The sequence below is a fragment of the Salvelinus namaycush genome, chromosome 27 (assembly GCF_016432855.1).
Source record: "Salvelinus namaycush isolate Seneca chromosome 27, SaNama_1.0, whole genome shotgun sequence".
Classification (NCBI taxonomy): domain Eukaryota; kingdom Metazoa; phylum Chordata; class Actinopteri; order Salmoniformes; family Salmonidae; genus Salvelinus; species Salvelinus namaycush.
In genome coordinates this window covers 32,863,377-32,889,529 of record NC_052333.1, presented here as the reverse complement: position 1 = coordinate 32,889,529, position 26,153 = coordinate 32,863,377, and the positions used below count along the sequence as shown (strand labels likewise).

The 26,153-nt window shown below is 42.1% G+C and overlaps 2 protein-coding genes across 2 annotated transcripts; one reads left to right on the top strand and one right to left on the bottom strand.

Moving 5' to 3' along the window:
• The first annotated feature begins 1,180 nt into the window (after positions 1-1,180).
• On the top strand, positions 1,181-14,270 carry LOC120022171 (adenylyl cyclase-associated protein 1-like). Its single transcript, XM_038966046.1, has 13 exons — positions 1,181-1,298; positions 7,661-7,768; positions 8,012-8,112; positions 8,252-8,329; positions 8,643-8,786; positions 9,144-9,229; positions 9,534-9,639; positions 10,169-10,343; positions 10,712-10,887; positions 12,647-12,770; positions 12,853-12,935; positions 13,217-13,360; positions 13,491-14,270. The coding sequence occupies exons 2-13, from the start codon at positions 7,663-7,665 to the stop codon at positions 13,572-13,574; spliced, it is 1,407 nt and encodes a 468-aa protein (XP_038821974.1). The 5' UTR covers positions 1,181-1,298; positions 7,661-7,662; the 3' UTR covers positions 13,575-14,270.
• Positions 14,271-14,903: 633 nt separating this feature from the next.
• ppt1 (palmitoyl-protein thioesterase 1 (ceroid-lipofuscinosis, neuronal 1, infantile)) lies at positions 14,904-26,120 on the bottom strand. The gene is made up of 10 exons (XM_038966052.1): positions 26,038-26,120; positions 25,034-25,159; positions 24,759-24,868; positions 18,264-18,391; positions 17,903-17,973; positions 17,699-17,801; positions 17,433-17,523; positions 17,195-17,293; positions 17,011-17,082; positions 14,904-15,310 (listed from the first exon to the last, which is right to left on the bottom strand). Exons 2-10 carry the CDS (start codon positions 25,149-25,151, stop codon positions 15,188-15,190), a joined length of 915 nt encoding a protein of 304 aa, XP_038821980.1. The 5' UTR covers positions 25,152-25,159; positions 26,038-26,120; the 3' UTR covers positions 14,904-15,187.
• Between the last annotated feature and the right edge of the window lie 33 nt (positions 26,121-26,153).

Here is a 26,153-nt window from a genome sequence, read left to right as displayed (position 1 = left end):
GTTGAATTGTGGTGAGGCTGAGGGGTAGGGAGTATAGAAGTCACAAAAGTAGGCCTACCCTACTACCAGATGCTGATATATCTGGAGTGTAAAAGTGCGCTCAGCGCGTTCGTAAATTCAGGGTGTTGACAGATTGTCCGTTGGTAAATTCAGACCGTACACTGGACGCTCTGGCGGAGGAGTAGGGTTGATCCGAGCGTTCTGACCAGAACGGCAGTCAAGCACCCAAGCTAACTGGCTAATTAATGTTGGCTAGCTACTTCCAGACACTCACCCTAGCAGAGCTGATTAGGCTATTTTCATGTTATCCAGAGCTTTGGTGACTGTAACTGTGCTGCTGTCAACAATTGTATTATGCTTTTTTTGCCGACGTTTACTGACACCGGCCATATTCAACGGGTGTTGAGCATTTGTACATTCATCAGTTATTCTGCCTTCTGGCACACTCATACGAGTGTTCTTAATCGGAGTAGATAGCCAGAGCGAATTTACGAACGCACCCACAGTATGACGTTGTAAGCAATTTATAACAGTGATGGGGCCATGCTGTGTTTCGAACAATGACAGATAAATTGCAATTGAGACCAGAGAGTGGGAAGACATTTTTATTTCAGAAGATGAGGAATAATGTTTTTGTGTTCTATTTCACGTATCTGCACTCTCTCTTCTCCTTATAAGGGAAAGGAATTGTTGCGCGAATAAGAGCGGAAACTCCGCGTGGTTACAGCCCTAGCGTCCACAGTCATTCCACAGAGTTTCTAAACCCAGAGGCGCAACATCGAGAGACTTTCGGGAACGCTTGCTTTACAGACCAAACAGAGCAGGTCGGGGTTTAGGGTTTGAGAAGTCAATGAGAGAAGGGAACAATTCTTCCTTAGTTGTTAATTTTCTCGAAATCTAAAAGCACAACTTAGATTCGAGCCAATGTCTTAAGTAGTTGAACATGGTATTACTCCAACCGTTTGAAAGTGTCAAACTGACACGTTTTAATTTTCGTAAAAAACTACTTTATATCGAAGGAGTGCCTTTGATTTGACGTCTTGCACGTGCGCAGTTTGACACGAGACGACCGTTAGACCCGATGACGTGTTTCTACGCATGAGCTTAGCTAGCCAACGTCGCCATGACATCGCCTACAAGCGTGATAGGGGATTTCTATTGGAGAAGCAGTTTAAGCCCATCTTCATACTGTACTATCTGTTTTATACTGGAAGAATAGGCAGAGCAGTAAGTCTGCTAGCTCCTACAGACAATTGACCGTGATTAAAGACCTAATCAGTGCTTGTCCAATTTAGCAGGTAAGGATGAGGTTTTGTTACTCTGTGGGCATATGCTGCTTTATATTATTCCTCTGTAAATAGTTTTAGGTGCATAATAGTCCATGTCATAATGCGCCGCCGACCTCATTGCATGAAGGAATCGTTCAGAAATGATCGTTATGATTTAACATTATGATTGCTGGCTTGATGTCAAATTGTATTAGCTAGACATTATTCCATGATGCATTATTGGAATAGTGTTATGCATTTCAGTATGTTAAAACGACTCAACCCAAATGTGTAGTTATTTATTTTCGCAGACTAGTGTGCAACACTACAAGGGAGGGGTATGCATTAAAATACAGGAATGCCGAAAGACAGGGAGGGGATCGAGCTGACTAGCTAAATCGTTTGAGGTTGTTGTTAACCAACCCATACTCTTCCTGTCAAAACAGGGTGTTGTAAGTATTCATTACGGAAACCGTTTACGTTACCGTTTAAGAACCAAAGAGTAAAGCGAGGGTTTCTATTGGACAAATTCAGGTTTCAAATCCCGTTTCGTTCCGTTTGCTTCCTTTTAATTAAGGGTTTGCAACAGAATCTGCATAATGAATACGCCACAGCTAACGTTAGCTATTTCATTGTTTCCAGCTAGCTACCTAGCATAGGCTAACTATAGATAGCTACCTCGGCCGACTCCCAATCTCATTATCATCGGCTTGTGAAGATTAGCGGTGCTTCGCTAGCTAGCTAGCCATGATAGCTTGATGGAACATTGTCTAGCCCAAACGGTGTGTATGACTCTGGATACCGGTAGGCGCAAGACGCCGGCGTATATTTGCCATACATTTCTAGTTACTAAAGCAGAAAATACGTTTTTATTTTTTTTATCCTTGACCAGAACACACCGCAGACAGACTGCGCCTAAGCTCCTTCTCCCTAGTATGTCTGAACGCACGTCTACCCCGAGTGTGTTGGAGAAATTGTGTAACGTACTAAAATCCCTCGTTTACAGGGTCTGGTATCTATGCTGAAAAGTCAAATCATCATCATCAAATGTATTTATATAGCCCTTCTTACATCAGCTGATATCTCAAAGTGCTGTACAGAAACCCAGTCTAAAACCCCAAACAGCAAGCAATGCAGGTGTAGAAGCGCGGTGGCTAGGAAAAACTCCCTAGAAAGGCCAAAACCTAGTGAAACAATGTGTTATTGCCAATGGCCCCTTGAATAAAATAACGTGCTTGAAACCTGCAGTTTTAGAAAACCGAGATTTATTTTCCCTGTACAGGCTAGTTTCCAGGTGCTCATCACTTGGAGGACTTCCAACCGTCCGTAGCTGCAGTGCGCAATTAGGCAATTAGAAGATGTCTTCTTCCTACTTTCCATGTGCACTTTAAGCACCGTTTCCTAACTGTCCATATAAGCAACACAAGTTGACCCACCCTGCTTTAACCACAGCAGCAGGCCTAGGTTGAGTCATTGCACGGAAGTAAAATAAAAGTTGGACTGGGTCCACCAGCCCTTGAAGAGCCTATTTTACAAGCACAGGCCTAGCCCATACATTTAGGTCAAGGGTATGCACTGATAGCAAATTTGACAAGATCAGATTACTTTATGCCCATGGGGAAAGTTTGGTTGCGGTTCTGCATACATAACACATTCAAAGATGGTCAAATGATGTGCATTCGGAAAGTATTCAGACCCCTTGACCTTTTCCACATTTACGTTACAGCATTCTAAAATTGATTAAATTGTGTTTTTCCTCAATCTACACACAATACCCCATATTGACAAAGCAGAAACAGGTTTTTAGAAATGTATAAAATAAAAAGACATTTACATAAGTATTCAGAACCTTTACTCAGTACTTTGTTGAAGCGATTACAGCCATGCGTCTTCTTGGGTATGACGCTACAAGCTTGGCACACCTGTATTTGTGAACACCTATTTTCTCCCATTCTTCTCTGCAGATCCTCTCAAGATCTGTCAGGTTGGATGGGGAGCGTCGCTACACAGCTATTTTCAGGTCTCCAGAAATGTTTTATCTGGTCCACAACATTCAGAGACTTGTCCCGAAGCCACTGAGTTGTCTTGACTGTGTGCTTAGGGTCGTTGTCCTGTTGGAAGCTGAACCTTCGCCCCAGTCTGAGGTCCTGAGTGCTCTGGAGCAGGTTTTCATCAAGAATCTCTCTGTACTTTGCTCCGTTCATCTTTCCCTCGATCCTGACTAGTCTCCCAGTCCCTGCAGCTGAAAAACATACCCACAGCATGTTGCTGCCTCCAACATGCTTCACCGTAGGGATGGTGCCAGGTTTCCTCCAGACGTGATGCTTGGCATTTAGGCCAAAGAGTTCAATCTTGGTTTCATCAGACCAGAGAATCCTGTTTCTCATGGTCTGAAAATATTTTGTGCATTTTGGCATACTCCAAGTGGGCAGTCATGTGCCTTTTTACTGAGGAGTGGTTTCCATCTGGCCACTCTAGCAGAGATGGTTATCCTTCTGGAAGGTTCTCCCAGCTCCACAGAGGAACTCTAGAGCTCTGTCAGTGACCATCGGGTTCTTGGTCACTTCCCTGACCAAGGCCCTTCTCCTCAGATTGCTCAGTTTGGCTGGGCGGCCAGCTCTAGGAAGAGTATTGGTGGTTCCAAACTTCTTTCATTTAAGAATGATGGGAGGCCACTGTGTTCTTGGGGACTTCAGTTCAAGTTAAATAAAAAATACTGCATACATTTTTTTGGTACCCTTCCCCAGATCTGTGCCTCGGCGCTCTACATGCACTGTCAACTGTGAGACCTTATATAGACAGGTGTGTGCCTTTCCAAATCATGTCCAATCAATTGAATTGACCACAGGTGGACTCCAATCAAGTTGTAGAAACATCTCAAGGAAGATCAATGGAAACAGGATGCACCTGAGCTCAATTTGTAGTCTCATAGCAAAGGGTCTGAGTACTTACACTACAGTTAAAAAGTTCGGTGTCACTTAGAAATTTCTGTGATTTTGAGAGAAAAGCTTTTTTTTTTTGTCCATTAAAATAACATGAAATTGATTAGAAATACAGTTTAGACACTTTTTTTAATGGAATATCTACAGAGGGCTATTATCAGCAACCATCACTCCTGTGTTCCAATGGCATGTTGTGTTAGCTAATCCAAGTTTATAATTTTAAAAGGGTAATTGATCATTAGAAAACCTTTTTTATTTTTTATTGTTAGCACAGCTGAAAACTGTTGTACTGATTTTAAATAAGCAATAAAATTGGCCTTTAGACTAGTTGAGTATCTGGCGCATCAGCATTTGTGGGTTTGATTTCAGGCTCAAAATTGCCAGAAACTGACGTTTTTAAGAAGAAAGTTCTTTGTTTCTAGCTATTTTTAACCTGTAATCAAACCCACAAATGCTGATGATCCAGATACTCAACTAGCCTAAAGAAGGCCAGTTTTATTGCGTTCTTTAATCAGAACAACAGTTTCCAGCTGTGTTAACATAATTGAAAAAGGATTTTCTAATGATCAATTAGCCTTTTAAAATGATAAACTTGGATTAGCTAACACAACTTGCCATTGGAAGACAGGAGTGATGGTTGCTGATAATGGGCCTCTGTATGCCTATGTAGATATTCCATAAAAACTCTGCCATTTCCAGCTATAATAGTAATTTACAACATTAACAATGTCTACACTGTATTTCTGATCAATTTAATGTTATTTTAATGGACAAAGTTGCTTTTCTTTGAAAAACACGGCCATTTCTAAGTGACCCTAAACTTTTGAACGGTAGTGTATATAAATAAGATATTTCAGGTTTTATTTTTAAATGTGCAAACATTTCTAAAAACCTGTTTTCACTTTTTCATTATGGAGTATTGTGTGTAAATTGATGAGGGGGAAAACTATTTTAATCCATTTTAGAATAAGGCTGTAACATAACAAAAGGGGTCTGAATACTTTCCGAATGCACTGTATACAGTCAGTAAATACAGAAAGTGCAGTTCATGAGTGATCAATGATCATCTGTACACTATACAGAACAATGTATCTCTAACCAAATCAAGAGCCATTGATTTATTTGGTAGCGTTTTGCATACCCTGCCCTATGTCACAAGCAATGCTTTGCTCTGGGAAAGTGAATGGTGAGGGTATTATCCCAGGAGAATAGAGCGACATGGATCGTCATTAATGGGATGAAGACTGTGTTTCCACTCAGCTGACAGTACCTGAGACAGTCACTCCGATGAACAGGGTATCCGGTTTCTATTACACAATGTCAGCCTATAGGGTGTGTCTGTGTGTGTCTGCACTCCTGCAAGGGCATTTTACAACAGTAGAGAAGCTCTAACAACTCTTATCACTTCCCACTTTGTCAACACAGAGGACTGTTGTTGAGTATAGATTTAGCTCTGTTCAATTAGCCTAGACATGCATCAGGTCTATCTGGAGTACACTGAAGAAAAATATAAATGCAACATGTAAAGTGTTGGTCCCATGTTTCATGAGGTGAAATAAAAGATCCAAGAAATGTTCCATACGTACAAAAATCTGATTTCTCTCAAATGTTGTGCACACATTAGTTTACATCCCTGTTAGTGAACATGTTTCCTTTGCCAAGATAATCCATCCACCTGACAGGTGACATATCAAGAAGCTGATTAAACCACATGATCATTACACAGGTGCACCTTGTGCTGGGGGGCAATAAAAGGCCACTCTAAAATGTGCAGTTTTGTCACACAACACAATGCCACAGATGTCTCAAGTTTTGAGGGAGTGTGCAATTGGCATACTGACTGTAGTAATGTCCACCAATACTGTTGCCAGACAATTTAGTGTTCATTTCTCGACCATAAGCCGCCTCCAACGTCGTTTTACAGAATTTGGGAGTACGTCGACCGGCCTCACAATCTCAGACCATGTGTATGGAGCTGTGTGGGCGAGCGATTTGCTGATTTCATCGTTGTGAACAGAGAGCCCCATGGGGGGGTTATGGTATAAGCTACAGACAACAAACACAATTTAATTTGGATGCACAGAGATGGTGACGAGATCCTGGGGCCCATTGTTGTGCCATTCATCCACTGCCATCACCTCATGTTTCACCATGATAATGCACAGCCTGTGTTGCAAGGATCAGTACAATTCCTGGAAGCTGAATATGTCCTACTTCCATGGCCTGCCTACTCACCAGACATGTCACCCATTGAGCATGTTTGGGATGCTCTGGATCGACGTGTACGATAGCATGTTCCAGTTCCCGCCAATATCCAGTAACTTCACACAGTCATTGAAGAAGTGGGACAACCGGCCACAATCAACAGCCTGATCAATTCTATGCGAAGGAGATGTCGCACTGCATGAGGCAAATGGTGGTCACACCAGATACTTACTGGTTTTCTGATCCACGCCCCTACCTTTTTTTCTGATCCACGCCCCTACCTTTTTTCTGATCCACGCCCCTACCTTTTTTCTGATCCACGCCCCTACCTTTTTTCTGATCCACGCCCCTACCTTTTTTCTGATCCACGCCCCTACCTTTTTTCTGATCCACGCCCCTACCTTTTTTCTGATCCACGCCCCTACCCTTTTTCTGATCCACGCCCCTACCTTTTTTCTGATCCACGCCCCTACCTTTTTTCTGATCCACGCCCCTACCTTTTTTCTGATCCACGCCCCTACCTTTTTTCTGATCCACGCCCCTACCTTTTTTCTGATCCACGCCCCTACCTTTTTTCTGATCCACGCCCCTACCTTTATTCTGATCCACGCCCCTACATTTTTAAGGTATCTGTGACCCAACAGATGCATATCTGTTTTCCCAGTCGTGAAATCCATAGATTTAGGGCCCAATGAATTTATTTCAATTGACTGATTTCCTTTATATGAACTGTAACTCAGTCAAATTAAAATATTGTTGCATGTTGCGCTTGATATTTTTTGCTCAGTGTAGTTATGAGTGGTTGCTTTGATGTAATCTGGCCCGGGTGAAGGTTGCATAATGGGAATGACAGGGAGGGAAGGCCAGTATTATTCCCTGCATACCTGTACTCAGGAGGTCTTGTCCCCCAACCCCATTCCAGTACTCATTCTTTAACCACTAGTTTGGTTAAAGTTAGAACTTGTCTTCCCTCTTTTGGTTGTTTTCTGTCCAGTTGTATCTCTGATCTCTGATTTAAAAAAAAATATATATAATTATAGACAATGTATGAGTAACGGAATGACAAAAGACAGACTAACATACCGAGACAAGAAGGCCTAATAATGCACAACTTTAAATGAAAAGCCGAAATGAATCAGACTTCTGCAGTCAAAACCACTTGCTGTCAACGACCGCTTGTGATACTTTTATAGTAAACAATCAGTGACCACTGAACCCATCAGCTGATGTGTCATCTGTCCCCAGGAATGGCGGCGTTGGCAAGTCTGGTGCAGCGGCTGGAGGTGGCTGTGGGTCGTTTGGAGGCGGCGTCGGGCGGTGGAGGTGGCGGTGGCTCTGCTGGAGGCTCTGGAGGTAACCTAGGATATTTCATATTGTAGCCCTTTTCACGGAAACACGGATGCGAGAAATCATGGAAAGACTGAGACTGAATTGCGAGTCCAGGTCCTAATAATGCTAAAGGAACTTCCACAGTACCAGTTGTCATCGTTTTTTTGTCTTTGATAATGGAGGTAAAATTAAAACATGACTCACAAGCAGAACAAACATATCGTATAAACATTGGTATCTCTTCCTGTTGCCACCCATTCCTTGCAGTCGTGGCAGCTTACGTGGAGGCCTATGATGCCATCATCACGGGCTCTGTTGGCCAGTACATGACCCTCAGCCAGCAGATAGGGGGCGACGTCCAGAAGCATGTAAGTTGAATTGCACTAGAGGGAAAAGTTGGCTAGTAATGCTCCTCAGGTCTCATGTCATGCTTATTGGTGGATGTGAATGATTCAGTTAACCAAACCTGGACCTTTTCTCATCCCTTTCTGTCTCTCCCTCTGTCAGGCGGACATGATGAAGCAGGCGTTCTCATGTCAGAGACAGCTCCTTGTCACCGCCTCCTGCTCCCAGAAGCCCTCTGATGTGAGTTGGTTCACCCGTCAGCAATCACCTTGACCCTGGACATGACATAGTTTTCAACAGAATGTCATTATTTAGATAAACTCAACAGTGTATTTACTTTAATTGTCTCATTAATGGATATATTGGTATTGAATCAACTGATTCCAATGGCATGGTTTTCCTACATTCTCTTGCCACATATTATTCAAAGTAATTAATTGCACGTTATTCCACCCTGGTTGGTGATTAGATTTTGTCGTCAGGTGCAAATACATTCCTTTATTTGCATCTCTAGGATGTTATGATTTAAGTCATGGTTATTTTCCATCTATAGGCATCCTTGACTGCTCTCCTGGCCCCCGTCTCCAAAGTGATCCAGCAGGTGCAGACGTTCCGCGAGCAGAACCGCTCCTCGACCCTCTTCAACCACCTCTCGGCCGTCAGCGAAAGTGTGCCTGCCTTCGGCTGGGTCGCCATGGTGAGTGGAGGGCCTTGGCATTGTCACCAGTGTGTGTGTGTGATTTCCGGAAACAAGCACGTCTTTCATTCTGTAGAAGTCTGAGACGGTTGTTTGGCAGTGAAATTGAAACAGTCCCTTTAGCAACAGTGCATCAGTGTTGAAACTGGAATTCTGATTATCATTTTGAGTAATGAATATGAATGAGAACTGCTGCATTTTAGTCTGATCAATAATGAACAAAGTTAAACCTAGACTTTGGTATGCCAGTGGATGCAATGCATGCATCTAAAAACCATTGTAAGCCATCGCACGAGCTGTGTCCACACAGGCTGTTTGAAGAGCAATAAATCTCCTGTGACGTTCTTGCTCTTCCAGGCTCCTAAGCCAGGTCCCTATGTGAAGGAGATGCAGGATGCTGCCCAGTTCTACACCAACCGTGTGCTCAAGGACTACAAGGAGAAGTAAGGACCATCTGCTGTTTGTTGGCCTTTTAACCTTTTTCTGACTGCCAAGTGGGTGGCAGGTAGCTTAGCGGTTAAGAGCGTTGGACCAGTAGGTGAAGAATCTGTCGACGTGCCCTTGAGCAAGGCACTTAATCCTAATTGCGACCGTAAGTCACTCTGGATAAGAGCGTCTGCTAAATTAAAACCAAAACCCCAAAAAGTTCTGGTTTTAATCTCATAGTTGAATACTGTATATTTTCTTCATCCTTTTGGTCACCCTCCTGTTGTGCTAAGCTAAATTGCCTTGTGTCCTACTCCTCAGGGACCAGAAGCATGTGGACTGGGTTAAGGCCTACCTGTCTATCTGGACTGAGCTGCAGAACTACATCAAACAGCACCACACCACCGGACTGGCCTGGAGCAAGAGCGTGAGTCATTTTACCCTACTCTCGCTCTCTCTTTACTTCTCATGTCACTACAGGAGGGATACACGTTATCGGCTGCTCATAAACAACAGACTTAGTGCTGGGGGTAGGGAAAGGTGACCCAAACCGTTACCATATGAGTGAAGTAATGACATGGGCGTGTTTAAGAAGGCGGAACGGATCCAAATAGAAATCTTCTAATTCTGTTTATCTAACATATATGAAGACCTGTCATGCAGAGTATGGAATTGTCAGACTGGGCTCTGTTTGACTTGTCTATCGGCACAGTACTCAACATCACACCCAGTTGTCAAGTAATGTCTTTGGTTTTATGTGCAACAAGAAGGCTCTTTGTGTGATAGAGAGGGCGGATGGTAAAATCACCAATGTGTTGGTTTCTTGTCACCCGTTCCTATCTGCACAGTTCCAAACATTGCGCCTTATTGAATTAGACCCCGTTGTTAACAGCAGGAAATGACCATGTCTAGGCATGTGTATAACCAATGTGATGTCTGTTTTTTGTCCATCCCAGGGTCCAGTAGCCTCGGCCTCTGCAGCTCACCCTGCCTGTGGCGCTCCTCCTCCCCCCGGCCCTCCTCCCCCTCCCATGGACTTCAGCGGGTCGTCTGGCGGTGGCGGAGACCAGGGGCCCGACACCCGTAACGCCCTCTTCGCCTCCCTCAACAAGGGAGCTGACATCACCAAGGGTACATGTCGAATAATGCATCAGCAAAAGTTCTCAAGAATCAGAAGCTCAATTGATTTAAGAAGTACTTTGAAACATACTTGAAAAAGATGTCGATCTCAATGTGACTTACTTGGTTAAATAAAGGATCAAGAGAATAATACAATGTGAGAAGCAAATTGACCCCAGCCCTTTACATTCATTATACAGAGTCTTCCGTTATGTAAAGGCATTTCTCCTTGTCTACCAGGACAGTAGCACCATGTCTCACCCATCTTACAGTATATTTGTGCTTACTGTACGTTACTCTGGATAATAGCGTCTGGTAAATGACAAAAATGTCAATATTTGTGTTCCCCTCTCCTTCCTACCTTTACTTTTTGTCCCTAGGCCTGAAGCATGTGCCCAAAGACCAAATGACTCACAAGAACCCCAACCTGAGGACCCAGACCGGTCCGGTGCACACAGGGCCCAAGCCCTTCAGCTCCCCCAAGACAGAGGCCACCGCCGCCCCCTCTCGCAAGCTGCCCCCCGTTCTGGAGCTTGATGGCAAAAAGTGGAAAGTGGTGAGATATTGGTCCTTGTCAAGTCGTTTACACTGGTATACAATAATTGAACTTGTATAGCGCTTTAACAGAAAAAAATCTCAAAGCACATAAAAAGCAAAACAAACAACATTTAAATTGATATGGTAGAGATGGAGATTGAATGTCTATATTTGGCTTCAGAAGTAAGGCTGGGAGTTGAGGCAGATTGGATTGGAGAGGCAGTATAGCTTCAGTGACGGGGCTTTAACCGTACAGCCAGAGAGAAACAAAGACGGTCTGACAAACAGGCCCGGAACGCTTCGTCAGTGCACCACATCTGCTTCTCTGACGGTCAGTTCCTCCTATAGGAAAAAGGTTCCTATGGGCAATGTTCTCTCTCCAGAGGCCCTTAACCTCTACGGGATCGATGTCACCCCCCTCCCCGCGGGACGGTTGAGCTAATGTAGGCTAATGTGATTAGCCTGCGGTTGTAAGTAACAAAAAAAATGTCCCAGGACATCAACATCTGATATGGGCAGAAAGCTTAAATTATTGTTAATCTAACTGCACTGTCCAATTTACAGTAGCTATTACAGTGAAACAATACCATGCTATTGTTTGAGGAGAGTGCACAATTATGAACTTGAAAATGTATTAATAAATCAATTCGGCACATTTGGGCAGTCTTGATACAACAGATATGAACAGATATGCAATCGTTCATTGGATCAGTCTAAAACTTTTCCCATACACTGCTGCCATCTAGTGGACAAAATCAAAATTGCGCCTTGGCTGGAATAATACATTATGGCCTTTCTGTTGCATTTCAAATATGGTATTTAAATAAATAAAAAATGAAAACGCATGTTTTTTTTTCTTTGTATTATCTTTTACCAGATCTAATGTGTTATATTCTCCTACATTCATTTCACATTTCCACAAACTTCAAAGTGTTTCCTTTGAAATGGTATCAAGAATATGTAAATCCTTGCTTCAGGTATTGAGCTACAGGCAGTTAGATTTGGGTATGTCATTTTAGGCGAAAATTGGGGTCAGATCCTTAAAGTAACTGTCCAGTGAAAATCGCAATTTTACAAGTTCATATTCTGTTAATTCAAACTCAAATAATGTTGTTGACATATTCTATACTTGTATTTGTGTCCAAAGAATAAATTGGAGAGAAAAAAACTTACAAAAATTAAAAACACAAAATGCATGCTGTTTCCTTATGGAGGATGAGCTGGCCAATCAGCGGTCTACTCTCGTTCATATTTTGAATGACCGTTTTAAGCCCACACCATTCCAACACAGAGAAACTGCTTTTTAACATACATTAATTACCATTGTTTGGAAGGAAGACTTTGGTACTTTTTCATAGAAATCTGGAAACACTGGACAGTTACTATAAGGACTTAGCTGTGTTTCCCAACACATGTAACGTTAGGTAACGCTGCAGTGTTTCCAAACAGTGGTGTGCGTGACTCCTTTTGGTTTGCAACCATAAATATTGGCTTTGTTTACTTGTTGCTTCATGGGAAAATGTTGAAGGCTTTATTATGTACAAATATTTATAAACCACTTGGTTTACCATGAAAGAATCTACTATATAAGCAGAGTTTCCACTACAGTGAACTCACGAAGGGCGCATTTTAGATAAGTGGGCTGTTGGTTTACCCCTGAGCTGAATGCACAGGTTTCGCATGCACTGATCACTACAGTCCCGAGCCATTGCATTTTCAGGAGTGGAGTGTATTTCCTCTCTAACCCCTAACCTCTTCCTCTGTGTAATGACAAATAGGAGAACCAAGAGGGTGTACAGGGCATGGTGATCAGCGACACAGAGCTCAAGCAGGTGGTCTACGCCTTCAAGTGTAACAACAGCACCCTGCAGATCAAGGGCAAGATAAACTCCATCACTTTAGGTAAGGACGTACCCGTGTGTGGACACATTTTAAAGTCAAAGGTCAACGAAGGGCATTTGTTAATAGGGTTCCTCTCTTGTAGACAACTGTAAGAAACTGGGTCTGGTCTTTGACGACGTCGTGGGCATTGTAGAGGTTATCAACTGCAGGGACGTCAAGGTTCAGGTGTGTATTTCTAATCTCGATTTAATGAGAAAATGGATACTGAAAGGAGCTGGTCATTCAGTCAATGAACATGGCAATATCACACAACGGTGACAACAAATCATATCAGCTTTTGTCTGACTGTCATTCACATATTAAAAGTCTCCAGTTTGATTGTGGGTGTGACATTTTACAGATTACTTTGCATGTTTTCTAAACTTTTATGGCTTTTATCTCTGCACAGTACCAACCAGATTTATTTAATCATAGTAGAATCACACATAACCCGCTGGTGTGTTCAGGTCTTGGGCAAAGTTCCCACCATCTCCATCAACAAGACTGACGGCTGCCACGTGTACCTGAGCAAAGATTCGCTGGAGTGTGAGATCGTCAGCGCCAAGAGCTCAGAGATGAACGTGCTGGTACCTGGTAAAGACGGAGACTATGTGAGTACATCTATGGGGGAATCTTGTCTGTCTAATTGGCATTATAAAGGCAATTATGGAACAACATGGTAATTGATGTGATGTGGAAAAGTGATGATAAACTACCATTTCTCCTTTGTCTCTCTCTCAGACTGAGATCCCTGTTCCTGAGCAGTTCAAGACTGTCTGGGATGGCAAGAAGCTTGTCACCACTTGTACAGAGATCGCTGGATAGAGGCGCAGCACTCGAAACAGCCTCCCCTTTGCAAATGCCTACCTGACTGATCGACCGACCAGCTAACCAAACCACAAAGTAGACTGAGATGCCAACCGCACCCATATTTTTCCAATCTGCCAATCAAAGCTTTAGCGGTTTTTTCCTTCAGCCAATGAGAGGACTGCTTGCTTTATCTGGAGCATTCCTTCAGCCAATTGCAGGGAGCGGCTTGTTATTCGATTCGGTTATCCTCATGACCAGTGAGCGTATTCAAATGGGTTTGCCAACAACCAGGTTGATTTTTGATTTCCTGCTAATGATAAATGTAATAGCAAACGCGAAGGAGCAAAGCTTTTATCACACCTGTGGTTAAACACTAAACATCAGCCAATGTTTCCTTAAACCAATCGTTAATTGGATTTCCCCTCTGGTCAGGGGGAGGCATGTGTTTAGGGGTCCAAGGTTTCAGTTCCATTTATGCAATTTAGCCGTGAAGCACATGTACAACCAACCCCTCTTTACAGTCGACAATGCTAACATTCATAGATATTGACTAAATATAACATTTGTGTCATCACTCTTAAATAGGTCAAATGATCAATTACGTGCAGGGTCACTCTTTTTTTTATCATAACACTGAAGCAAAATGGTGTTGAAAAAATATTGAAAGATGAAATGTAAAAAATAAAATAAAAATGTTCATTCCTTGCTCAACCTCCAAGACACATTCCCTTTGGCATTGAAAATGAACATTCCATATTATTCAGACAATATGGAGGCGAATGGTGGCAAAGAGAGAATGATGTGGATTGGAAGTGGTTATAGCGACAAGACGTCAAAATACTGTTTGATCATTAATGGTTAAGTTTGGGGTTGCCTTGATCTCGGAATGAGTTTTGGATTATCTGCTGTAATTTGTATAAACATGTATTTTTAATGCTAGTTGTCTTAACCCCACTCGCCATCATCAACCCACCTATCCACTCATCTGTCTCTACTACAACCTCTGTGGTTATCCTGTTCTTGTAGCTGTCATGCTCTGATGTGGAGTTTATTTCATTTGGGTCAAGAATCAACATTTTGCTCATTAGTACTGGAGGAAGACATAAAAAAAAAAGCAATATAAGTCAGTCTTGAGTCAGATTGTGTGATCAAAGAAACTGATGTGGGTTTTTTTTCTTTATTGGCCGATTGAACAGTCAGAGCAGGCCAAATATGAGATGAAGAGGGGGATGTTTTGTGAGCTTGGTAATTAGTGATAATTAGTTCAGAACCAGTGATTTCCTATCATGTCATTAGTTCCATGTTATTTACCATTACACTACTGGCAAAGAAACACCCACCACACTTTTTATAATTCATTTTTATTCCAAAATAGTGCTAAACAAATGATCCTACATTTAAACTTGAATAGATATCTCAAAATTAGACTCATGCACCTCTGAGAACCAACTAACTTTATTTCTCTGTGGTAGTACGTTTAACTTGGTAAAACAGTTTTAAAAATCATAAATAGTGCATTATTCGATTTAAACAGCAGGATGGTATCGATATGATAGGAATGATCAGTGCAATAGTAATGTGTGTGCGTACGTCAACTCAAATGTCAGAGTGTAGCTAGCTGGGTGTATTTAGCGCAGGTAAGGCACTAGTTTGGCATTGAACCACTCATCGGTGAACTGGAGGTGATCTCCTTCTGTGGCCAGGAAATCCAGCTTCCCAGCTGCCTCCATCGCTGCCAGTCCCAGACGATCCTTAAAACCGATACCATATCAATACAATATCAAACTACAATCTATATTATTCAAATAGATGGAAATACAGTGGGGCAAAAAAGTATTTAGTCAGCCACCAATTGTGCAAGTTCTCCCACTTAAAAAGATGAGAGAGGCCTGTAATTTTCATCATAGGTACACTTCAACTATGACAGACAAAATGAGAAAAAAAAAACAGAAAATCACATTGTAGGATTTTTAATGAATTTATTTGCAAATTATGGTGGAAAATAAGTATTTGGTCACCTACAAACAAGCAAGATTTCTGGCTCTCACAGACCTGTAACTTCTTCTTTAAGAGGCTCCTCTGTCCTCCACTCGTTACCTGTATTAATGGCACCTGTTTGAACTTGTTATCAGTATAAAAGACAACCTCAAACAGTCACACTCCAAACTCCACTATGGCCAAGACCAAAGAGCTGTCAAAGGACACCAGAAACAAAATTGTAGACCTGCACCAGGCTGGGAAGACTGAATCTGCAATAGGTAAGCAGCTTGGTTTGAAGAAATCAACTGTGGGAGCAATTATTAGGAAATGGAAGACATACAAGACCACTGATAATCTCCCTCGATCTGGGGCTCCACACAAGATCTCACCCCGTGGGGTCAAAATGATCACAAAAACGGTGAGCAAAAATCCCAGAACCACACGGGGGGACCTAGTGAATGACCTGCAGAGAGCTGGGACCAAAGTAACAAAGCCTACCATCAGTAACACACTACACCGCCAGGGACTCAAATCCTGCAGTGCCAGACGTGTCCCCCTGCTTAAGCCAGTACATGTCCAGGCCCGTCTGAAGTTTGCTAGAAAGCATTTGGATGATCCAGAAGAAGATTGGGAGAATGTCATATGGTCAGATGAAACCAAAATATAACTTTTTGGTAAAAACTCAACTAGTTGTGTTTGGAGGACAAATAATGCTGAGTTGCATCCAAAGAACACCATACCTACTGTGAAGCATGGGGGTGGAAACATCATGCTTTGGGGCTGTTTTTCTGCAAAGGGACCAGGACGACTGATCCGTGTAAAGGAAAGAATGAATGGGGCCATGTATCGTGAGATTGAGTGAAAACCTCCTTCCATCAGCAAGGGCATTGAAGATGAAACGTGGCTGGGTCTTTCAGCATGACAATGATCCCAAACACACCGCCCGGGCAACGAAGGAGTGGCTTCGTCAGAAGCATTTCAAGGTCCTGGAGTGGCCTAGCCAGTCTCCAGATCTCAACCCCACAGAAAATCTTTGGAGGGAGTTGAAAGTCCGTGTTGCCCAGCAACAGCCCCAAAACATCACTGCTCTAGAGGAGATCTGCATGGAGGAATGGGCCAAAATACCAGCAACAGTGTGTGAAAACCTTGTGAAGACTTACAGAAAACGTTTGACCTCTGTCATTGCCAACAAAGGGTATATAACAAAGTATTGAGATAAACTTTTGTTATTGACCAAATACTTATTTTCCACCATAATTTGCAAATAAATTCATTAAAAATCCTACAATGTGATTTTCTGGATTTTTTTTCTCATTTTGTCTGTCATAGTTGAAGTGTACCTACGATGAAAATTACAGGCCTCTCTCATCTTTTTAAGTGGGAGAACTTGCACAATTGGTGGCTGACTAAATACTTTTTTGCCCCACTGTACATGTCTGTTTGAAGATGCGTAAACATGATGGGGTTTTACCTCTCTATAGAGAACACTCTCCTGAAGGGTCTCGGTCTCTTTCGCCTGACCCGTTTTTAGAAAACCAAACCACTAAACAAAGAGATTGCAAATGAAAAACATCTTGTTCATTAGCATCAGTAATTACAGTGTAGGAGGAGGACAGTACATCAAGAGAGGTTGTCACGATGTGTCCAGTATTTACCTCTGTGTCAGCTGGATCAACAACGCTGTCCTGCAAGAACTTGACCATCACAAACTTGTCCAGCAGCTGGAGGTTCTTCTTGTAAGTCTCGTTCACCACCTGTGAGGTGAAATGCAGCAGATAATTTGAATTCAATTGGAATACAGTTATGGAGAGTCCTCAGGAGAATAATGAAGGCAAACCGCACTGTATGAACAACCATAACGTCTGATTCTGAAAATGAGAGCACCATACTAACCCGCTCCTGATTGATATCAGCCAGGAAGAGGCTGTGTTTTTTGTACAGGTCGTCATTCAGTGGGTCGTGCCAGTACTGTGCCTGCACCAAGCTGATAAAGACAAGGATTCCAAATGTACCACTAGATAACAGCCACAATACACAAAGCACTGTCTTTTCTTTGCGCATCCTCTCAAAAATGTACAGTATGTCATACTGATTACCTGGGTATTGCTGACTTGTCTCAAACATAACAATTTCCTTCTGAGTTGTAAGCCTACACTCACTGTTTTTGCACAATATCGGTGTAGGCTCCTGAGTTGAGTTTCTTGCGAATCCAGTCACAGATATGGGAGCTCTCTCCAGGGCATCTAGGGAGACCGTACACACCTGTGAATGTGGAGAATAGAATCATTACAAAACTGTCAGGAAGTGAATGAAAGACAGTGTTGCTGAATAGAGGCAAGGCACTGTTGCCATGGTGCCGTTACCTTGTTGTTGTCCCCCAACAGAGATCAGGGTTTTCATTGGAGGAGATGGACAGCGCTGCGCCACTGCCCTCCTGGGGGGAAAAGAGGTGGAGAGGTGAAGAACTGAGAATGACAGCTTCTTGTCTAATGTATGAAGTATATTCCTCCGCTTACCAGGGATGGGCAACTCCTTGAGGACCGGAGTCGCCGCTGGCTTTTGTTCCACCTCAGCTATAAGACACCAGATTTAACTACATTGGTTGAATAGGTGTCAAAGTGTACTGCAGCTCTCCAGAACCGGAGTGGCCCTTCCCAATCTCTAACATTCTATTTAAAAAAACATTCTAAGAGGCTTTGTGAGTACGGGTCCAGAGACACTTACAGGAACTGCCCTCCCTGGGAAAAGCCCATGGCATTGTAGCCATCCTTCAGCTTGGGATCCTGGGCCAGCTGGCTGCACACCATGGACACCTGCTCATTGATGTCCATGAAGAAACCATTCTCTGTGTCCTGAGGGGTAGATATGAGACAAGGAAGTTCATGTTGGGAACGTAACAAAGTTGGCAAACAGGAAAACCACATTTCAGAAAATAGGTCAGAGGTGAGCTATTTTACCCTACAAAGGGCCGGTGAGTGCAAGCATCGCTGCAACCAAGCAGTAACACACTTGATTCTACTAATCGACTTCAATCAAAGCTTTCATTAGTAGGAACGTGTGCGTTACTGCTTGGCTGGAGCAAAGGCAAGCATCCACACCGGTCACCGCAGGTTATGGCTGTCCACCACTGAGCAGTGCCGGAGTTATTGACAGGCCTTAGGGGGCCTGGCCCACCTTACCGTACCTCCTTGCCAGTCTAAATAATTATAATTTATTTGACCGAGATGTGCGCCGACAGAAGATGCTTCAATCAAAGAAAAAGCATCCGAGCGAGCGAAACAGCGCCACTCTGTTTCAGTATGTGTAGACCATGTACAGTTGAAGTCGGAAGTTTACATACACCTTAGCCAAATACATTTAAACTCAGTTTTTCACAATTCCTGACATTTAATCCGAGTAAAAATTCCCTGTCTTAGGTCAGTTAGGATCAACACTTTATTTTAAGAATGTAAAATGTCAGAATAATAGTAGAGAAAATTATTTCTTTCAGCTTTTATTTCTTTCATCACATTCCCAGTGGGTCAGAAGTTTACATACACTCAATTAGCATTTCGTAGCATTGCCTTTAAATTGTTTAACTTGGTTCAAACATTTTGGGTAGCCCACAATAAGTTTTGTGAATTTTGGCCCATTCCTCTTGACAGAGCTGGTGTAATTGAGTCAGGTTTTTAGGCCTCCTTGCTCACACACACTTTTTCAGTTCTGCCCACAAATTTTCTATAGGATTGAGGTCAGGGCTTTGTGATGGCCACTCCAATACCTTGACTTTGTTATCCTTAGGTAATTTTGCCACAACTTTGGAAGTATGCTTGGGGTCATTGTCCATTTGGAAGACCCCTTCACGACCAAGCTTTAACTTCCTGACTGATGTCTTGAGATGTTGCTTCAATATATCCACATAATTTTCCTCCCTCATGATGCCATCTATTTTGTGAAGTGCAGTCCCTCCTGCAGCAAAGCACCCCCACAACATGAGGCTGCCACCCCCGTGCTCCACGGTTGGGATTGTGTTCTTCGGCTTGCAAGCCTCCCACTTTTTCCTCCAAACATTATGGCCAAACAGTTCTATTTTTGTTTCATCAGACCAGAGGACATTTCTCCAAAAAGTACAATCTTTGTCCCCATGTGCAGTTGCAAAACGTAGTCTGGCTTTTTTATGGCGGTTTTGGAGCAGTGGCTTCTTCCTTGCTGAGCGGCCTTTCAGGTTATGTCGATATAGTACGCGTTTTACTGTGTATATGTGTATATATGTATGTATGTATATACACTGCTCAAAAAAATAAAGGGAACACTTAAACAACACAATGTAACTCCAAGTCAATCACACTTCTGTAAAATCAAACTGTCCACTTAGGAAGCAGCACTGATTGACAATAAATTTCACATGCTGTTGTGCAAATGGAATAGACAAAAGGTGGAAATTATAGGCAATTAGCAAGACACCTCCAATAAAGGAATGGTTCTGCAGGTGGTGACCACAGACCACTTCTCAGTTCCTATGCTTCCTGGCTGATGTTTTGGTCACTTTTGAATGCTGGCGGTGCTTTCACTCTAGTGGTAGCATGAGACGGAGTCTACAACCCACACAAGTGGCTCAGGTAGTGCAGTTCATCCAGGATGGCACATCACTGCGAGCTGTGGCAAAAAAGTTTGCTGTGTCTGTCAGCGTAGTGTCCAGAGCATGGAGGCGCTACCAGGAGACAGGCCAGTACATCAGGAGACGTGGAGGAGGCCGTAGGAGGGCAACAACCCAGCAGCAGGACCGCTACCTCCGCCTTTGTGCAAGGAGGTGCACTGCCAGAGCCCTGCAAAATGACCTATACACGCTTTTGTACCTGTTTCCTCCAGCATCTTCACAAGGTCCTTTGCTGTTTTTCTGGGATAATTGTTTGTACAGATGAACGTGGTACCTTCAGGCGTTTTCTCCCAAGGATGAACCAGACTTGTGGACGTCTACAATTTATTTTCTGAGGTATTGGCTGATTTCTTTTCATTTTCCCATGATGTCAAGCAAAGAGACACTGAGTTTGAAGGTAGGCCTAGAAATACATCCACAGGTATATCTCCAATTGACTCAAATGATGTCAATTAGCCTATCAGAAGCTTCTAAAGCCATGACATAATTTTCTGTAATTTCCAAGCTGTTTAAAGGCACAGTCAACTTAGTGTATGTAAACTTCTGACCCACTGGAATTGTGATGCAGTGAATTCTAAGTGAAATAATCTGCCTGTAAACAACTGTTGGAAAAATTACTTGTGTCATGCACAAAGTAGATGTCCTAACTGACTTGCCAAAACTATAGTTTGTTAACAAGAAATTTGTGGAGTGGTTGAAAAATTAGTTTTAATGACTCCAACCTAAGTGTACGTAAACTTCCGACTTCAACTGTATCTGATACTGTCTGGACCAAAAGAGTATGGTATGTCATACTATTTCTGGCCAAACAGCATCAGATACATGAGCTACATATATTAAGACAGAGGGGCGCTGTTTCGCTAACTCAGATGCTTTCTCCGGTGAGAAAGTTTCAGCAGAGTAAGAGGGCTCACTATTTGCGAAAATCTGTCCAAAATAAGCCTAATGCGTTTCTATGGGCATAATATGCAGACCTAAGCTTGTTGCCTGCCTTCCCGCCTTTGGGACGACTCCCATTGTTAGGGCGGAGACATGAGCATCTCGTCATTATATACAGATCTCAGGTTTCAGCCTATTGAAGAGTAAAGGAAAGTTGCCAGGTGCACAGTAAACTGTTCGGACGATGGCTTCCCCTAAAGTAAATTGATGTTTTGCCAAAATTATATAATTACTCCTGTCTAAATAAAATAATTCAAAATCCATCAACCACAGAGCACGACTTAGCCACAGAGGATGATTAGCTTCTTAGGCATATGCCTATTTAGGCAGCCAGTAATTTGGGCAGCACGCGTGACAATAAGCCTAGCTGATTATTGAGTTGTCAGTTAACAGCATCTAAATTATGTGTTTAGATAATGTATTGAGTATAATTTTCTTTAAACGTTGAGAAAAGAAAAAGGGGAGGGGTATGGGACGAAGATATGGCGGGTCTTGCTCAAACGCATGTACTTAGTTCTCTAGAATGCGCACAGCTGTCTCCCGCCAATTCTTGCGCATTTCATTGTGTGAATTGTTTGCCCATTGATTGTTTATTTTGATCAATTCCCAATTACATACAGTGCATTCAGAAAGTATTCCGACCCCTTGACTTTTTCCACATTTTGTTACGTTACAGGCTTATTCTTAAATAAATTTAAATAGTTTATTCCCCTCATCAACCTACACACCTCATAATGACAAAGCAAAAACAGGTTTTTAGAAAATGTAGCAAATATTTTTTTTAGTGAAATGTCACATTTACATAAGTATTCAGACCCTATACTCAGAACTTTGTTGAAGCACTTTTGGCAGTGATTACAGCCTCAAGTCTTCTTGGGTACGAAGCTACAAGCTTGGCACACATGTATTTGGAGAGTTTCTCCCATTCTTCTCTGCAGATCCTCTCAAGCTCTGTCAGGTTGGCAGCCAGCTCTATGAAGAGTCTTGGTGGTTCCAGACTTTTTCCATTTAAGAATGATGTAGGCCACAGTGTTCTTGGGGACCTTCATGCTGCAGACATTTTTTGGTACCCTTCTGTGCCTCGACACAATCTTGTCTCGGAGCTCTACGGACAATTCCTTCGACCTCATGGCTTGGTTTTTGCTCTGACATGCACTGCCAACTGTGGGACCTTATATAGACAGGTGTGTGCCTTTCCAAATCATGTCCAATCAATTGAATTTACCACAGGTGGACTCCAATCAAGTTGTAGAAACATCTCCAGGATGATCAATGGAAACAGGATACACCTTAGCTTTCATAGCATAAATAAGGTATTTGTGTTTTAATTTTACTTTTTTTTTTCTTCACTAAAACATGCAAAAAAATCCCTGCTAGGAGGAAATGCAGGTTAACTAATTAAACAACAAAGAATATGATCTACACGATCAGTCTCTGTGTGTAAAATAAAAAGTGGTTAATGTGAAACTAACTCACAGCTAAAAAATGTAAAGAAAGCAATCCAATGTAATTTGTTGCCTAGACTTTACTGCAAATGACACTCAAGTCTTAAGAACAAAACTACACTAATATTGCAGTTAGCCATGACAGCCTTTATAATAGAACGCTTGTTACCGTGACAGACTTTATAATAGAACGCTTGTTACCATGACAGCCTTTACAATAGAACGCTTGTGATCACACACACAAATATTGCACTTGGGGAAAAAACATCTTAAAGTAGAAATAGAATGAAACAAACAGGCATTCTATTTTTGCTCTATTATAGAGGCCACTATAGACATCGATCAAGTGCACAAGACTACATGTATGCAAAAATAATGTTCACTGAGTAAAAAAATATATAATCGCTCCTTACTCTCACACAGTTCAACACAACAAAAACAATATATTTGGGCTACACTGCACATTATTACATTGTACACTTTCTGCTTGTGGACATTACATTTACATTTAAGTCATTTAGCAGACGCTCTTATCCAGAGCGACTTACAAGTTGGTGCATTCACCTTATGATATCCAGTGGAACAACCACTTTACAATAGTGACATCTGTTCTACAATGTGCCAGCAAAAGTGAGAAAGAGGGAAAGTGTGTGGTGTTCCTTTCACCTTTATAGTGGCATCCAGCTTAAGCCAGGCCCATCTTCAACTACACTTGATCCCTGAATCCACTTGTTTAACAAGCAATGCCTCATTTTCACCTAATTCTCTCATTCTGAAAATTAACCACATACTGTAGAGGGAAAACATTAGTTAATAGATAGTGGTTAGTTTGTTAGCTAGTTAATATTTCACACAGATTGCCAGGGTCCAGTAAGCAACTAACGCATTATAACTTAAGGAACGATGTTGTGCCGAAAAGCTCCCCCTGCCAGAACCCCCCCCCCCCCCCCCCTTTGCGTGAACGCGCACGCACTCAATTCTTCATTGCTGTCTCAAAGTTGAGATTTCTGATCAGGTTAGGCTGCGTTTAATTTTATATGTTGGTTTGATCGCGGGGGAGGCACTAGTAATGTCTGCAGTTTTCGGTTTGACTAATTGTTTCAAGTGTATTAGTCTATAAATATATCTCTTTGCCAAAATTCATCATCTCTCCCATGTCTAATTCGACTAGTAGTTGTTCTGAAATGTTTATTGCTTGCCTACATTTTACTCCCTCCTCTATGTTTAATATAACACACATACATGAATTATTCATTTCGGTTGCCTATCCTGACGTGAAGTTTGTTCTATAGAAAGTATTTGACATTGATGTGTGTGTGCCACAGAAAGTATTTGACTCTAGCCACAAAATTAAGGAAATTAGAATGGGGGAGGATTTCAGCAAGGCCTTGCAGACACAAGTTAAAATCCCTGCTTACGGAGCTCGATTTGGCCTCCGGCGGCTCCGCAATTGCCTCACACCCTTCGTACGCAGCCTCCGTTCCACATTGCATAAATCGACATTAAGTCAACAAAGTCTTTTTTTCTTTTTTTTGAGCCATTGGGAATGATAATAGTTCATCACAGTATTTGAAAAATCTTCACTAGCTATAGCTCAGGTCAAGACAGATGGAAAGAGAGGCGGACAGGCGGAGTACAGAGATGAACGCGATTGAAAGAACCTGAATATCAGGATATTTTCTACTGTTTTTATTTGTTTGCTTTAGGTTTTATTTGACTTAGTTGACAATGGAAGTTACAGGCCTACTGCTGCATTGACCTACAGGCTATCTGAGTTCCATGCGCTCATTTCTTTAGCTGCCAATGGCTCACGGTGTATCAATGTGTCCATACAGCTCTCGCATTAGTTGAATTTTAACTTTGAGATTTTTATCATTTTAATTATGATTTTTGATGATTAACTACATGACAATGATTTTGAGAAACAAAAACATTATAGAAATATAACTGTTCCACAAAAACGCACATATAAAAATAATCATAACTAGCATACAGATCGGTAGAAATGTAAGGGTAAATTGTAAGCTTCACCAAATTTGAAACGGGTCTTTACTATAACAACCATTAAAAAAAATTATAATCACATAGGAGGTCCGTCCGAAAAAACTAGCCTGCCTATGGAAATCAAATGCCCGTCCAACTTATTCGTTTTGGCGCTAGCCCTGCCACAGAGATAGGTTCACGGAGAGTGGAAAGTACCTGAATGACAGTCTTGCCAATCATCAGGGACAGGACGTCAATGCCAGGGATTGCTTCCTCGATCATTTTCTTTATGGAGCCCATGCTGAGAGGGTTGCAACAGCTGTCTCCTGTGTACAAACAGAAACAAGAACAGGGTCTATATACACTATCTGACATAGCATGACTTATCTAAGGGCCACAGGCAAATATGCTTAGCCATTCTGCCAAACTGAGAAACGCCATTGCTGTATGTGAAAACATAATGTTCTAGTATTATGCATCTAAGTGCTTACCCATTCCATGCCACATAACCAATGGGAGGGTGGCATTGTCAGATCCATGTACCGGGCTGAGGACAAGTAGTGACAGCAGGGGGCCAGCCCCCAGGAGCAAGCAGAGAAGTGTGGTCATCTTGAACCCTGAAATCAATATAAAAGGACCTTATAAAATCTGTCCCTTTAACATTTGTTTTTAAGAATAGGGTTTTAAAATGTCATACATTTTTGTCATCCTCTCTTGTCAATACATATGTCAGTTTGGACAAACAACCAATTTTTGTCTGGTAGTTAAAGATGATTTAGTCCAGTATGCACACAATTTTCCATCACTACTTACTGAGTTTCTCTTGTGTGTGATTTATTTTTGATAATGTAAACGGGCTATTTTACTTCTTTTATATAAATATTATATGCACACCATTTTTTTTGCTATGTTTTTGTTATAAATGAACTAATGCAAATTCAAGGCTATCTATGTAATCAGTCATGTGATACAACAGGAAAGTGGGTGGGCTATTAGCGGTGTTAAAAGGCATAATATGTGTTAGTGTTAAAAGGCCCAATGTGTAATTTCAACAGCCTGGCCCTGCCATTTTGTTTGGTAAACTGAGCGATGGGGCTGGGGAAACGTAATCTCTAAGATGCAGACGTAGTTATTATGAATGCAAGGACTGGCAGATTGCCTTTAAAGCTGCGATTCTTGTTTGGTAGGGGTTTTCCATGTTGTCAAAATCATGGAATATGCCTGCGAGAGCTTCCCAAAATCAATCCCAAGTTTGGGAGGTGCCTTTCTTTAATAACAAACCAGTTAACGTTAGCTAGCACGCTACGCTAGCTTCCCAAATGTGGGAAACGAATGTTAGCCAGGGACATTATTTTCCTAGCTTGATAGTTGCTTGGTCAGACATAGATACCTGTCTACATTTCTTGCTAGTCGTGTTTCACTGAATATTGAAACTATACACATTTGCTGAGCAATAAACACTCAATCTGAAACTGAGCAATAAACTACTACTTACTTTTCAGAATCGCCACAGTTTGTCACATGACATGCTAGCTACCGGGAAGAAACTTGAGAAACACCCATCGACTTCCACATCATACGGAGCAGCATATCGCGCGACGTGTACATTAG